This window comes from Trichinella spiralis (genome assembly GCF_000181795.1).
Source record: "Trichinella spiralis strain ISS 195 chromosome Unknown Scfld1557, whole genome shotgun sequence".
In the NCBI taxonomy this organism is placed as follows: domain Eukaryota; kingdom Metazoa; phylum Nematoda; class Enoplea; order Trichinellida; family Trichinellidae; genus Trichinella; species Trichinella spiralis.
This window is the reverse complement of record NW_003528496.1, coordinates 2,292,725-2,307,097: the sequence shown is the minus strand read 5'-3', so window position 1 is coordinate 2,307,097 and position 14,373 is coordinate 2,292,725. Positions and strand designations below refer to the sequence as shown.

The following is a 14,373-nucleotide window of genomic DNA, read 5'->3' as shown; positions in this document are numbered from 1 at the left end:
GATAAATCTAAATTATTCGTTTTTATTGAAGCTAATGATTCATTATTTTTATGTAAATTGTATTTCAAAACGGGCAGTGTAACTAAAAAAATAGGTGTTTGTCCACATTTTTAAATTCAAATATTGGATTATTTTTAATGTGTGTAATTTTCAATTCAGTTCAGTTTGATATGCGGAGAAGTGAATTGTGATTTTATATCATTTTCCAAGTGCACACATTTATAAATGTGCAATTCTTTGTAAATTGTTGAGCGAAAATTGTGAAAAATATAGAAGTGAATGCTTAAAGAAAAATCATTTTGGGTTGTAGTGAGGTTTTTAATTATCAATTTAAGAGAGTTCATTATTGAAAAAAATTTATACGTAACATATTAATTATTTGCAATTACAATCTGGCTTCTGTTAAATTTATCATTATTTAAAGCAAAAATCTATATTAAACAGTAAAATCAGTAGTTTCACAATTCAGATGGAGCTTCTGATGTTCGTTTTGGTAGTCAGAATATTGATTGTGAAGAGTACTTGCCATTCTTTACATTAATAATAATTAATCTCATGATATTAAATTTATGTTCAGTAATTTATTTGTTTTTACTAATGTAAAGGAGGCGTGTGATTTTTTGTTCTTCAAGGCAATTTATAGTAGTAAAAGTATTATAAATTAGCTAGTTTCTCCAATGACAGTGATGAATAAGTAAATTTAAGAAGCATATTGAACAAAAGCAAAGCTTTTGCAGCTTTTTACGAGAAATGTTATTTTAAAACAAAAAATTTGAACGAAATTATGAAAATTTAAAAATTTGTTTTTTATTATTGAATTTTATGTTTATTCTTAACCTGAAAATCTGAACTGTATTATTTGAAAATTTTTGCTGCTCATATCTTTTGCGTAATTTTATTATTTTTGCGTTTAATGTTTGCTGCATTTTTTGTATCGAATTTAGTTAATTATTGTAAAAGAATGAAAATGTTTGCATGTATATAATTAACAGACGTTGATAGGCATTTATTTTATCTTATTGACCCAATCGATGTTTTATTACTATTTGAAAGTGTATGTTTAAAAAATGTACCGGAGATTTCATTTTTTACAGTATCTTTTTCAAAAATTGTTAAGATTAATACTGTCCAGTTGTACATACATGCATGAGAATTAAATAATGAAATACGAGCTTAACATATTTCACATTAATATTTATTGATGTTTTAGAACTGCAAAGTATAATGCAATTACATTTTTTCCTCGATTTCTTTTTGAGCAGTTCCGTCGTTATGCAAATATTTTTTTTCTGTTCATTGGTTTATTGCAGGTAATTACTTTTTTATTTCAGTTTTTAAAATTGACATTACGTTATTACATATGTTTTAGCAAATACCAGATGTGTCACCAACTGGTCGTTATACTACTGCTGTGCCATTGTTATGCATTTTATCAGTTTCAGCAATTAAAGAGATAATTGAAGATTGGGTAATTGAAATTAATTACCATTTGTATCTGATAATAATATTTAAAATATATATATATATATATATATATATAGCTTTTAAAATGTTTTCTGGCAATTATTTAATAAATAATAAAGAAAAAATGATTTATCAACATTATTGATCATGATTTTTCTCCATTATCATTATCATTTATTGTAAAATTTTTTTAATATGTCTTTTTTAAATGTAAATGATTAAATTATGATTTTTATGAGAAATAATAATGTAATTGATTTTATTTTTGAACAAAGTTGTTTCCATTTTGCATTGGTAATGAACTTTAAATTATAATTAGAGAGAATGGAGTGATTATTTGCAATAAAATTTTAATATGAACTTGACTGTGTTGCATCAGCAACATGGAACTACTGAAATACATGCAGTATTATTATTGTGAAATATATATTATGTGTGATTGGATATTAATTTAAGAAACGTCACAATGCTGATCGAAAAGTTAACCGAAGCAAAGTGTTGGTATTACGATTTGGTCGCTGGGTAGATGAGCTTTGGGAAAATGTAATTTTTGAAATCGTATTTGTTCTTTTAATTGACATCACATTAATAATATTGGCAATGTTATAATAGGTTAACGTAGGGGATTTGGTGAAAATTGTCGATGGTCAGTTTTTTCCTGCTGATTTGGTATTGCTTTCCTCAAGGTGAAATTTTCATTTTTTATTTTTTCTAAGTTTTATTTAATTTTTTACCGTTCAAAATTAAAAAAGCAGCATTTGGTAAAGTAGATGAAATGTGTTGTTGATTTAGTTTAAATTTTATGGATCTATAACTTTTCCGATTGTTTAAGCATTTGTAAATTATTTTAAGGAAAATAATTGTTTCAAAGATATAAGTTAATGTTCACTAAAAAAAATTTAAATTAGCAACACAAAGCATAATTGTTTTGCTTTAGCGAACCGCAGGCAATGGCGTACGTGGAAACATCGAATCTTGACGGTGAAACGAATTTGAAGTTGCGGCAGGTTGTTGATTGGAATATTTGTCGACAATTATGATATTTTTTATTATTATTAATCATTTACAGGGTTCTGTGAAAACTGCTCATTTGCTTAGTCATGAGACGCTGGGGGAATTTTTCGCCTACCTTGACTGTGAACCCCCGAATAGACAATTGTATGAGCTTAGTGGAAAATTGACACTGCCTGACAATACTGAAATTCCACTTGGTCCAGATCAACTGTTGTTAAGAGGGTCCCTTTTGAAGAATACTCAATGGATATTTGGTGTTGTTATTTACACTGGTCACGAAACGAAACTGATGTTAAATTCCAACGTTGCTCCATTGAAGCGGTTATTTGAGAACTTTTGATTTTTTTTATTTTGCAATTATATTTGATTGATTAAATATTTTCAGATCAAACGTTGATCGAATTACAAACAATCAAATCCTGATATTATTTGTGATTTTGATGATCACGTCATTAATCAGCGCTATTGCTGCTCAGATTTGGTCCAACACTTACCAAACTTCTTCTTGGTATTTGGGTCTTTATGGTAATTTGAGATGGAAAAAATTCACCTGTATCCTTTTGAAATAATCCCTTTTTAGAAGTACAATCGACACATTTTGGTTACAACTTTTTAACATTTATTATTTTGTACAACAATTTAATACCGATCAGCTTGCAAGTCACACTTGAAGTCGTGCGTTTTGTTCAAGCAATTTTTATTAATTTTGTATGCATTTTTATTATTTTAGTTTTTTTTTGGGCAAATAAATTGCTTTTTATGTTGTTTATGAATAGGATTTGGAAATGTATTATGCACCAACGGATCAACCTGCTGCTGCGAGAACATCGAATTTAAATGAAGAACTTGGTCAAGTGCGTGTATTAAATTTTGGTTATTTAAATTGATATGTATAATTGATTGATAAATTTTTAGGTGAAATATATTTTTTCTGACAAAACTGGTACACTGACTAGGAACATAATGATGTTCAAAAGGTGTTCAATTGGTGGCATTATTTATGGACAAAATGAATCTGAAAAATTCGACGATCCTAATCTTTTGCGAAATTTGAACACTCGACATGTAAGCGCGAAATTTCGTTGCTTTATTTCATTCAGTCTATTTCTGTTTTATCCAACTGTTTTTTAAATATATCTTTCCCTATTTTATAGGTAACAAGCCCAGTAATTAGGGAATTTGTCACAATGATGGCCGTCTGTCATACGGTTGTTCCAGAGAAGCCGAGCGATGAAACTGGCGAATTGCAATACCAGGCATCGTCCCCTGGTCAGTACTTATTCGTGTGTCAAATTTAATAATATGGCTTTTACTTTTTCAATGGAATTTCAATTCATTTCTAGACGAAGGTGCTTTGGTTCGTGGTGCAAAAGATTTAGGATTCATTTTTCACACCCGAACTCCTGAAGCAATTGTTCTCTCTGCGGTATGTCTTTTTTGAACATACATACATACATACATTTATTTATTTATATAGTATACAATTATTTCATGTTAATTTTTTATAATTGCAATTTAAAAAATAATCCATCTTTTTTTAATTAGAAATGACGTTTTTTTTGTTGTATTTCAGTGAAATGATGCAATCTACAAATGAGCATCGGCATATTGATTTAAACTAAAAGAGTTCTTGTTGATAATTTATTACATTAATAGCAGTTTTGTTTTATATTTTTTTTTCAAGCATACTGTATTCAGTATTCGGTACGATAATCAAACAGAAAGAATTATATGTACTGATTTTGTTCAGTCAAGCATGTTCGATTTGAGAAAAATTCGAATTTTTATCTTAGAGCGTAGTTTTTTATTTTTTGAGTATTTGATTAAATAAAAATTATTTAAACTATCATTGTGGATGATTTGATGATGCTGATAATAGGGAATTTCATTTCAAAGTGATAGATGTATATAAAATGAAAGAGTAATACTTATGAAAGGTTGCATTTTAAAGAAGAGTAAAATCATTTCCATTTTGACGCTTTAGATTTAATTGATTTTTCCGCTGTCGCTGCAACTTTGCTAATGACAGAATGTTCTTAGTGAAAATTTCATTTTGTCTGCCAAGGGGAAATTTTCAAATAATAACACTCAAGCATGTTGAATTTGGTAACTGTCATTTGCAATCTGAACAACGGTTGTAATATTGCAGTGAATAAAAATTAACGCGCCTATATGTATGTCAATTGAATTGAAATTAATGAAGATTATTTTTGTGATTGATGGACAGTTTAATCAAACATGAAATCGGTGCATGCATTTAGTTTGACCATTGAACTATGCATGATTCGAGGCATATTTGAAATGAACATTTGCTTTTTGTTTTAGATTGGAATTAGCGAAAGATATGAAATATTGAATGTTTTGGAGTTTACAAGTAATCGAAAAAGAATGGGCGTTGTTGTTCGAACACCAAACAAAAAAATAAAACTTTTCGTAAAGGGTGCAGTACGTTTTGGACAAAAAAATACTGTAATAATTATTACTTTCCTTTCAATACTTGCATTGTACTTAGGATTCTGTCATTTATGAACGTTTGGCTTCAAATCAGCTGTATTCTGATATTACGTTGGATCATTTAAAAGAATTTGCAGCTTCGGGTTAATTTGAATTTTGATTTATGTGCAATTTTATTGTATAAGCATTGTTTGAATTGCAGGCTATCGTACACTGTGCTTTGCAAGAGCAGACATCAATGAAGAATTTTACGTGGAATGGAACAAAAAATTTTCTGAAGCTAGTGTTGCTCTGTATGAAAGAGAAAAAAAGTTGGAAGCGGTTGCTGAACTGATCGAAAAAGTAATTATTGACATCATTCATTTATTGCATATTGTTTGCTGATCTCATTGGTAAATGCAAGCGATTATTCTAACTTTTAGGATTTGAAATTGCTTGGTGCCACGGCAATTGAAGATAAGCTCCAAGAAGTAAATCTGCTTTATATTATTTTGTGCTTTTGTAATTTGTTTACTTTTATTTTTTGTCAGGGAGTACCTGAAACAATTGCTGCATTGTTAAAGGCTGACATAAAAATATGGGTTCTGACTGGCGACAAGCAAGAAACTGCTATTAATATAGCTTGTTCAAGCAAGTTGATTACTCCGACAATGGCTTTGATGTTTGTTAATAAAGATAGTTTTGATGTAAAAAACTTAGGAAACTTAATAAAATTATTTATTAATTGAAAATTATTTCAGGAAACAAAAGAATGTATTCTGAGTTATGTAAATGGAATTGGTAGTAACATAGACTCTGATAACGATGCTGCATTGCTTATTTCTGGAAAAGTATACATATATACGCACAACTGAACTTGATGTGTTGAATTGCTTGCTGCCATATTCACATTTTTAGAGTCTGAACTATGCTTTGTATGGAGATATTCGACGAACGTTCCTTGATTTGGCTATATGTTGTCGTGTGGTCATTTGTTGTAGGTAAGAGAGGTTTATCTTTAAAAATGACTTGCCTGTTATTGTTGTCATGTCACTTGGTAGAGAAGCACAATTGTTTAGAGATTAATTCTAAAAAACTGATTGCGTAAATTTTATTTTTTGCATTATATTTACATTTAGAGTGACTCCTATGCAAAAGGCAGAAGTAGTGGAGCTTGTGAAACAATCTGTCGGAGCAATAACGCTGGCAATTGGAGACGGAGCTAAGTATGCGCACGAATTTATCATACTGAATGCATATTCTGAAACTTCTTTCATTTGCTATTGCTGTTGTTTAGCGATGTTGCAATGATTCAAGCCGCTCATGTTGGTGTTGGGATCAGCGGTGTTGAAGGCTTGCAGGCTGCGTGTGCTTCTGATTATACAATTGCTCAAGTGCCGTTTAATAATACTACCTGACATATTAATTTTTGACAAATTTAACATAGATACTTGTTGCATTTTAGTTTCGTTTCTTATCACGACTCTTATTCGTTCATGGAGCTTGGAGTTTCCACCGAATGGCAAAATTAATTTTGTATTCCTTTCACAAAAATATTTGTCTTTATATAATTGAAGTAAGTGAAATGAAACTTTTTCAACTGTATGCAAGTGATTTTTTTATTGTGCAAATTGATCATCATTATTTTTACGTATAATAATGATGATGATATCACAGGAATATAAGGAAGAGAGAATTTAGAGAGCATTAAATAGGCGTAGTTTTGAAAAATAACTGATGCATTCATACAATATTGCAATGACTTACAGTGCGTTACAAAATTGTATTGTATCATTTTGAATGAACATTTATTATTAAGTTGTGATTGATTGTTGCTGAAATGAAGTGTACATTTGTTAGTTGTGGTTTGCTGTTCTAAGTGCTTGGTCTGGACAAACATTGTTTGAACGTTGGTGTATCGGCTTATACAATGTTGTTTTCACAGCAGCACCCCCGCTTGCAATTGGCTTATTCGATCGGACAGCAAGCGCCTCCACAATGTTAAAATATCCAACATTGTACAAACTGTCCCAGAGTAGAGAAGCATTCAGTGTAAAGGTATGAAATTGACATTTTCTTTTATGAAAATTGATTCTAACAATCTTCATGATTAATTTTTCAAGATTTTTTGGCTTTGGATATGCAATGCTATATATCACTCAGTATTGCTTTTTTGGCTCAGCAAGTTGACTTTTGCCCAAGGTAATTTCACTTAATTCAGAACAGTGATTGAACAAATATTGGATTGAATAATATATATTTTTCAAATTAATTAATTTTTTTAGATGTTGCTTGGCCTAATGGCCGAACCGGTGGGCTATGTATGCTTGGAAATTGTGTTTATACGGTCGGCTTTATTTAAATGATAGTTTCTTTGTTTCTAAGTTTGTTTATCTTATCTTTTTTTAGTACGTTGTTGTATCGGTTTGTTTGAAAGCTGGCCTTGAATTGGATGCGTGGACTTGGGTTTATTGATTATTGAAATGAGCTTGATGTTTTTTTTTGTCTTTTCATAAATTTGTATTCCAGCTCTCTCACTTGGCAATTTGGGGAAGCATTGGAGCTTGGTTTTTTTTCCTTTTCATTTATTGCAATGTATGGCCGACGATTTCAATAGCACCAGAAATGGCAGGAATGGTTCGCATTGTGATGTACTGTTAAAGGGATTGTACGACTTTAAGAAGATTTTATTTTCAGGATGTGATGATGATCAGCTCGAGTCTCTTTTGGATGGCCCTGTTTTTGATACCAGCGTTAACATTGTTTCTTGATTTCACTTATAAAATGTAAATCTATATGTTTCTGAAAATCATGAATATTAATTAGTTCATTTGAATTTTCACATCATTTACCTTGCAGATTTCGACGCACGATGTTCAAAACTTTGGCAGATGAAGTGCGTGAATTGGAACTGCAACAGTTAGATCCATCTGTTGTTTTGCCTAAACTTTCAAAACATGGACGGTATCACTTTTACTTTTTCTGTAAAGATTTTAAACAGATTATGCAAAAATTAAATTTAAAAGCTTTTAAGGTCAATTAATTTAACTGAAATTGGTATTTTGTTCGTGCTGTGAACTTGTATATTATTATTTTTATCTTATTTACTTGCAAAACTTTTTTAAAAGAATCTCATTTCATGTGAAGTACATTTATATGTTTACTTTGCTTGTTCAGATTAACGGAAACAGCGCGCTTGTTGAGAAATGTTTTCCGACGAACTGCATCCGGAGTTAGCTTAGCACACGAAGCTCAGCGTAAGCTTATTTTTTTTTACACCACGCTGACAGTAGCGTACTTGAGTTGTTTACACTGAATTTCCGTTTACTGAAAATAAACTGTTGTTTTCAGTTTTTATGCTATTCACGTACATGTTTTCAATAATTAATTATATTTGCGTTCAATTTTATTTGTTGTCGTTCAAATGTAGCGCGTGTATTTTATGTGAAGAACATTAAATAAAAAAAAATAAAAACAACTTTCAAATAAGATAATATAGCGATTTAGTGTTAATTAATGAAATGACAATGGATTAAATATAGTAATGTGAAATTCAATAATAACAAATAATAACGTTTTTGCTATAATAGTAAAAAACATTTTTTTAATAATGTATTTCTTCAGATGATCAATCATAATATAATATGATATGTGTAATCATAGATGGTTATGCATTTTCTCAAGAAGAACGTGGTGCTGTTTCTCAGGCGGAAGTTATTCGTGCATACGATTCTACCAAGGCTAAACCGGAGGGAAACTAACCTTTCCTCAATATTAGAACAAGTAATATGATTTGTTAAATTAAACAAAAAATTGTATTGTTTAATTGTGACATAAATTATTTGAAAGAATTGAAATTGAATGTTAAATGAAACTTACGCAAATGATTATATTTAAAATGATGAAGAACAAAAATAAATTAATAGCGTTGTATTCAAAAGAAATATTTAAAAAAATTAATATATAATTTGTGCATTATATATCAAAGTTTTGATTTACTTCAGTGTTGATTTTAGTACTTTATGGCTTTATGGTACCAGAAGAGAAGAGAATAATGCCATCAATTTTGTTTGCATTTTACCAAGATGTGTTTTAAATATATTATTTTTTCATTTTGGAAAAATTTTCTTGCTATTCTGTGCTGTTCTCTCTCTGTGATGGGCAAGAACAAAAAGTCTACATTGCTTTTGGTTCATTTAATAATTTTTTGTAAGCACATCACTAGTGCATTCATTGAAAATATGATTATTGCTTCACGTGTGAAGTATATATTTGTTGCAATTTGTAGTTGCGACTGTGCTTTTGTTTCTTTTTTGAATTCGAATAATAAATTTAAATAAAGTTTTTGTTTGGCATTGCTTTTATGTTGATAAGTTTCAAATTTAAACGATTAAAATTTGAATTTGGCAGTTTTTATTATACGTATGATTGATGTAATATGTGAATAATATAAACTTGGTATGTTTAATCATTTTTCCAATGTATTCTTTGAGATATTTAAAGCGTTTTGTATAGCTTAAATTAATTGTAAATATTTTGAAATATTGAAACTCAAATTAGCAAACTACCAAAATGCACTACTGACATAAATTTCCTGTGAAGATTGTGTTTTGTTTCGAAGTTATTTAAATAAAATTTTTTCATACAAAATTTTCAATAATATGTAAATTGTATATTTATTACGGAACAAGCAATTTAATAAACAAAGCAGCAGTGTTGCTGTTTTTCCGTAGGTGGTATTTTTCTTAGTCGTTTTCGTTTATACAGATTGTATTTAAATTATTTCCCAGCTTATCAATCGTTGCTTAAATGTTGGAATATGTAATCACGTTTTCATTGTTTGTCATGCTTTTTACATTTATTCCTCTTGGACAGATTTTTACATTTCTTCATATTGTTCATTTTTATTTTTATTTTTATATTGTTTTAAATATGAGCTTGTTCATAAATTTCATTTTTAAAAAATTGAACGTTGATATTTTAAATTTAATTATCAGTGACGTCTTTGTTTCAAGTTCTTATTCTTGTTCTGTTCTGCTTTACTATTGTTAAAGCAAGTATTTTCTGATTAACTTATTTATTAAATATATTCATTCATTATTAATCTAGTTATTTTGGGATATTTTTTTAATATTAGCTGTTGCTTTATTTGAAAATCATCAAGCAGAAGAAAGAAGTCATTACAAAAGTGCCAAAGCATTGATTGATTCCACTTTGAAGCAAAATTTACTTTCTTCCAATAAATAATGCAGAAGTATGTGAATGGAATTATTTGTTTGTTTGTTTATGCATAATATGGAGTTTCTTTTGGAAAAGCTAGACTAAACGTCTTAAGTTGAATATGAGATTTTCAAACTGTACATAATAAATAAGCCTGTTAACTTACTGCTATATTCAAGATACAAGAAATTTTTAATGGTGAATTTTATTTTTATCAATTTATCGTATTCGATTAAAAAGAAGTTATAATTTAAAGGAAAGAAATGAGAAAATTTTTTAAATAAATATTCTCAAGGAAATTAGTAGCTATAATGATTTCTAAGCTGCCTATAAAAGTAAATATTGAATTAATAACGTAATTTAATTGTTATGATTAGTTAAATTACAACATCATTAAAAATTATGATAATGCTTTTATTAAACACGGAATAGATGTAATAATAGAATCATTTTCATTTTATAAATATGAAATTTGTTCTTTTTTCATCAAAAACGAAACAGTAGAAAGTTGTTTAATAATATTATATTTTCAAGCGAAACGCCCTTTTCTTTAAATGTTTAAACTAGTGTAAAACAAAAATTTGAAGTTAGAAAATATAAATTTGTTTTCATCTCTTTTGTTTTATTAACATTCTGTTAAATAAGATTGAATTTTTTATCAGAGGAATTTAATTTTATAACAAATATTGGCATAAAAATTTTAAACTTTATTGTATGCAACTAAACTGAAATGATGGATATGAATGCTCATGTGTTGTTTTCTGATGCATATGTGAGTGAATAAAATGATGAATTATATGTATATTAATGCGTGAAATGAAAAATGATTCATTATTATTATCCATTTGTAAGCAAAGATGCAAATATTGTAGGAGATGCAGTCGATTTGACTGATTGCTTCCGAGGTTAATCTTTCAATCCGGAGAAAAGCAGAAATTGTCGCGTTGATCAGAACGATAATTTAATTGTGATCACATTATTCTGATTAGGCGAATAATCAGGCGGAAAATCAGACAATCAGTGGCAAACAAAGCTGCCAGTAAATGTTGTAAACGAGGCGAAAAATTCGATTGTCACCGTAAGATGGACACAACCATAACCGCCGTCAGTTGATGTTCGCTTTACTAATTGAGCATACGGTTATGTAACAAATTTGACCTATCTGATGTGTGGTTGCCTCTCGACACACTACAGCAAACTGAATGCCCACCAATCAGAGTTGGTTTCATTGAATGCGTTGTGAAAATTTCCCCATACCCTTCTATACATTTGTATGAATTTGATGCTTCTGAGAAGGAAGCTTTGATTTATTTCACACCATTTTTTGTTTATTTTTTTGCTTCCTCTAATTATTGTTTGCTACTTTTGTTTACTCTTTTATATTAAAAATATGGCATTTTGTTTATTTAATTTTTTTTTCTTTAGAAATGGACACATACAGTAATTATTTTATTTATGACAATGCAACGGCAGCTGCGGCAGCGGCAGCAGCCGCAGGGTTTACTTCATTCAATACAGGAAGTTTAGACCCATTGTTGCATCATCATCATCAAAAAATAGCAAGCACACAACAGGCCTCATCTGCTTCATCAAATTCATCTTCTTTGCCAATTATTCATTCAACTCAAATAGCTAATTGTGCGCAAAATGGTACATGAACTTTTATTTTTATTTTATTATTTTTTAAACAACACTGTTAGAATTTTAGACTCGTTGAAAGCTCTAAACACTGCAGCATCAAATTCAACATCTGATGACAATTTCTCTATACTAAACGGAAACAGTTCTTCACTGTATCAAAATCATGTTCACCATACATCGTACTTTTCCCCATACCTAAACACATCTCCAAACCAAACGCAAAATAGATCTAACTGTTCTTTGAGAAGCTTAAATGGGCAAATTGCTGCAGCAGCTGCGGCATGCAATTACCGTACTTCCGCAGCAGGAGCAGATCCTTTGCAAACATTGTTCAATCAAGGTAACAAAGTCCATTCAACAATATAAGTTCTTGTTTTAGTTTTAAAAAATAACTTACATTTCATAAACGATTAAAATAAATTTATAATGATGATGATAATAATAACAGTAACAATAATAATGCAATTCGTCTTTACAATTTAATGCAATCTTTAAATTAGTACTCTTGATGAGTTCTACGAAAATGTTGCTTGAAAAATTTTCAGTTTGAAATAATAATTTTATTGATAAAAAGTTTTTAAAATTTAACATTATTATTCAAATTTACTTTCATATTTTATGCATGTAGTGATTCAACTTTAATGACGTAGATTCAAATTTGAAATCAGACTTTGCCTATTGTTTATTGCACATTATTATTAAACAACTTCTTCAATAGCTATATGGCTGCATTGCAGTATTTAACCCGCAGTATATAAAAATTGGCCAGTGTTATTAAAATTTTGATTCATTTATTAAATCTGTTTATATCATTTTTGAAGAGGAGTCATTTAATTGTTATGACTGTTCTGTTTATTACTCATTACTGTTATTATTATTATTTATACAAGAAAGCCTTCTCATGAAAATTAAACGTGAAGCCATTGTTTTTTTTATTTATTGCAGTCTTTTATTTTGCTTACAATGTTTTATATTATTGTTGAACACATGACTGAATATCATTAAAATTTCAGTTTTTAGAAAATAAATTATAGCACTAAAACAATAATATTCACACCTACGCTTTATAAATAAATAAATATTTAGAAGCGAGTCAAAATTGAAAAAAAAGTAAATAAACCAATAGAATATTATTAAAATAATCAACTGAAAAATAAAGATAAGAATGATTTATGATATTAACTAGAATTTATCTCATGCAGTTCACTTTCACAAACAATTTAGCAACATTTTTGCCACAATTTATGTATGTTTAAATAAATAAATAATGTTATTTCTGTATGCTTGAATAAAAATATTTGAAATAAATGACTTTTGAAATATGTACTTGCTCTATTGTATTCTTAAGATTCTTTTTAACAGCTGAATATTTAAAATAAAATTATCTTAGTTAAACAGTATCCAACATTCTTTACATTAATTAATTGCTGCAACGGTCTATTGTACTTTTACAATTTGCGCTTTCCAATAAAGTTATTAATTTTTTAATTTTTTAAACAATCTTTAAAAGATTAAAAAGAATAATAATTATGCAATTTAAAGTTGAAATACTTATGTCCATTGTAATAGTGGCAAATTAAAATGAATTCTTGCTGATATTGTACAAGATTCATCTGTCACGTTATAGTCATTTTTAAACATTTGGTAAAATAGCATTTCATTTTTTGCATATAAAATTATTAACTTTTCAGCAACCATACCATACAAATTTTACTCTACCAGAGCAGCAGGTGCTTTGGCTGGACTGAATCAAACTGGAGACAGTTCTGCGAGCATAATGCCGCATAATCATCCTCTTGTTGCAGCAGGTAGTGGATATCCGACATCAGCAATTGCAGCAACAAGTCCTGCAACGACGATTTCCAATTATTTTACATCAATCAATCGACAGAATGCTAACGTTGCATCATTTTCATCAGCAGTGGGAACGCTGAGTGGCTTGAGTGCTATTGGCAACAAATTTGCAAGTACAATGATAACTTCTGGTGGTGGACAACAGGATCGTAGAAAGCAACGACGAATCAGAACAACATTTACAAGTTCGCAATTGAAGGAACTTGAAAAAGCATTTCAAGCTACACATTATCCTGATATTTATACAAGGGAAGAAATTGCTTTCAAAATAGATCTCACTGAAGCTAGAGTTCAAGTAAATGAATATATATATATATGCACTTTCAGTTTTGTTTTATATTAAAAATTATTCATAACTTATTTAAGGTATGGTTTCAAAATAGGCGAGCAAAATTTCGTAAACAAGAAAAATCAAGAATAATAAAGGAACAAAGTGACTTGAATCCTATAACCAAAGAATCTTGCATCAGTACGTAAATCTTTCTTTGTTCATTTTTTACGATCATTTTATAACATTTTAGGGTTGAACAATTCTTCTGAAAATTCCACTGAAGTATCCAGCAGTACGATGACACTTCCCAATTGCTAGTCTTCACAACTATCGTAGACATTCGGCTTTAATCTTAATCTTGTTCTAATTATTACTAAAAATTGTCATATACTTCAATAAAAATTCATTTCATTTTCATATATTTCTGTAAAATTTCATTAATTATTCAAATAAAGCTTTCAAAATGTATGAAATAA

At 29.0% G+C, this 14,373-nt stretch overlaps 3 protein-coding genes across 3 annotated transcripts; all 3 read left to right on the top strand.

Annotated features, from left to right (window-relative positions):
- The first annotated feature begins 279 nt into the window (after positions 1 to 279).
- Positions 280 to 6,443, top strand: Tsp_05177 (putative phospholipid-transporting ATPase IA). Its single transcript, XM_003369719.1, has 23 exons — positions 280 to 314; positions 1,211 to 1,310; positions 1,370 to 1,468; positions 1,921 to 2,007; positions 2,077 to 2,150; positions 2,402 to 2,471; positions 2,534 to 2,799; positions 2,864 to 3,003; positions 3,059 to 3,153; positions 3,255 to 3,338; positions 3,394 to 3,543; positions 3,633 to 3,747; positions 3,822 to 3,904; positions 4,804 to 4,947; positions 4,991 to 5,075; positions 5,135 to 5,274; positions 5,355 to 5,402; positions 5,463 to 5,618; positions 5,673 to 5,762; positions 5,830 to 5,912; positions 6,051 to 6,137; positions 6,209 to 6,310; positions 6,377 to 6,443. The coding sequence occupies exons 1-23, from the start codon at positions 280 to 282 to the stop codon at positions 6,441 to 6,443; spliced, it is 2,400 nt and encodes a 799-aa protein (XP_003369767.1).
- A 226-nt stretch (positions 6,444 to 6,669) lies between these two features.
- Positions 6,670 to 8,672, top strand: Tsp_05176 (putative phospholipid-transporting ATPase IA). The gene is made up of 10 exons (XM_003369718.1): positions 6,670 to 6,699; positions 6,772 to 6,969; positions 7,035 to 7,113; positions 7,197 to 7,258; positions 7,321 to 7,377; positions 7,441 to 7,548; positions 7,609 to 7,649; positions 7,771 to 7,875; positions 8,089 to 8,168; positions 8,575 to 8,672. The coding sequence occupies exons 1-10, from the start codon at positions 6,670 to 6,672 to the stop codon at positions 8,670 to 8,672; spliced, it is 858 nt and encodes a 285-aa protein (XP_003369766.1).
- Positions 8,673 to 11,333: 2,661 nt separating this feature from the next.
- Tsp_05175 (homeobox protein SMOX-3) lies at positions 11,334 to 14,215 on the top strand. Its single transcript, XM_003369717.1, has 7 exons — positions 11,334 to 11,349; positions 11,557 to 11,781; positions 11,840 to 12,112; positions 13,163 to 13,207; positions 13,464 to 13,921; positions 13,993 to 14,095; positions 14,148 to 14,215. The coding sequence occupies exons 1-7, from the start codon at positions 11,334 to 11,336 to the stop codon at positions 14,213 to 14,215; spliced, it is 1,188 nt and encodes a 395-aa protein (XP_003369765.1).
- The last annotated feature ends 158 nt before the right edge of the window (positions 14,216 to 14,373 follow it).

Coding starts and splice junctions, on each gene's coding strand:
- Tsp_05176 (XM_003369718.1), top strand. CDS start 6,670: ATGACTTACAGTGCGTTACAAAATTGTATT. Junction 7,876..8,088: donor AAACTTTCAAAACATGGACG/GTATCACTTTTA, acceptor TTGCTTGTTCAG/ATTAACGGAAACAGCGCGCT. Junction 8,169..8,574: donor CTTAGCACACGAAGCTCAGC/GTAAGCTTATTT, acceptor GTGTAATCATAG/ATGGTTATGCATTTTCTCAA.
- Tsp_05177 (XM_003369719.1), top strand. CDS start 280: ATGCTTAAAGAAAAATCATTTTGGGTTGTAGTGAG. Junction 3,154..3,254: donor TGCAAGTCACACTTGAAGTC/GTGCGTTTTGTT, acceptor GTTTATGAATAG/GATTTGGAAATGTATTATGC. Junction 3,748..3,821: donor ATACCAGGCATCGTCCCCTG/GTCAGTACTTAT, acceptor ATTCATTTCTAG/ACGAAGGTGCTTTGGTTCGT.
- Tsp_05175 (XM_003369717.1), top strand. Junction 12,113..13,162: donor GCAAACATTGTTCAATCAAG/GTAACAAAGTCC, acceptor AAATTATCTTAG/TTAAACAGTATCCAACATTC. Junction 13,922..13,992: donor TCACTGAAGCTAGAGTTCAA/GTAAATGAATAT, acceptor AACTTATTTAAG/GTATGGTTTCAAAATAGGCG.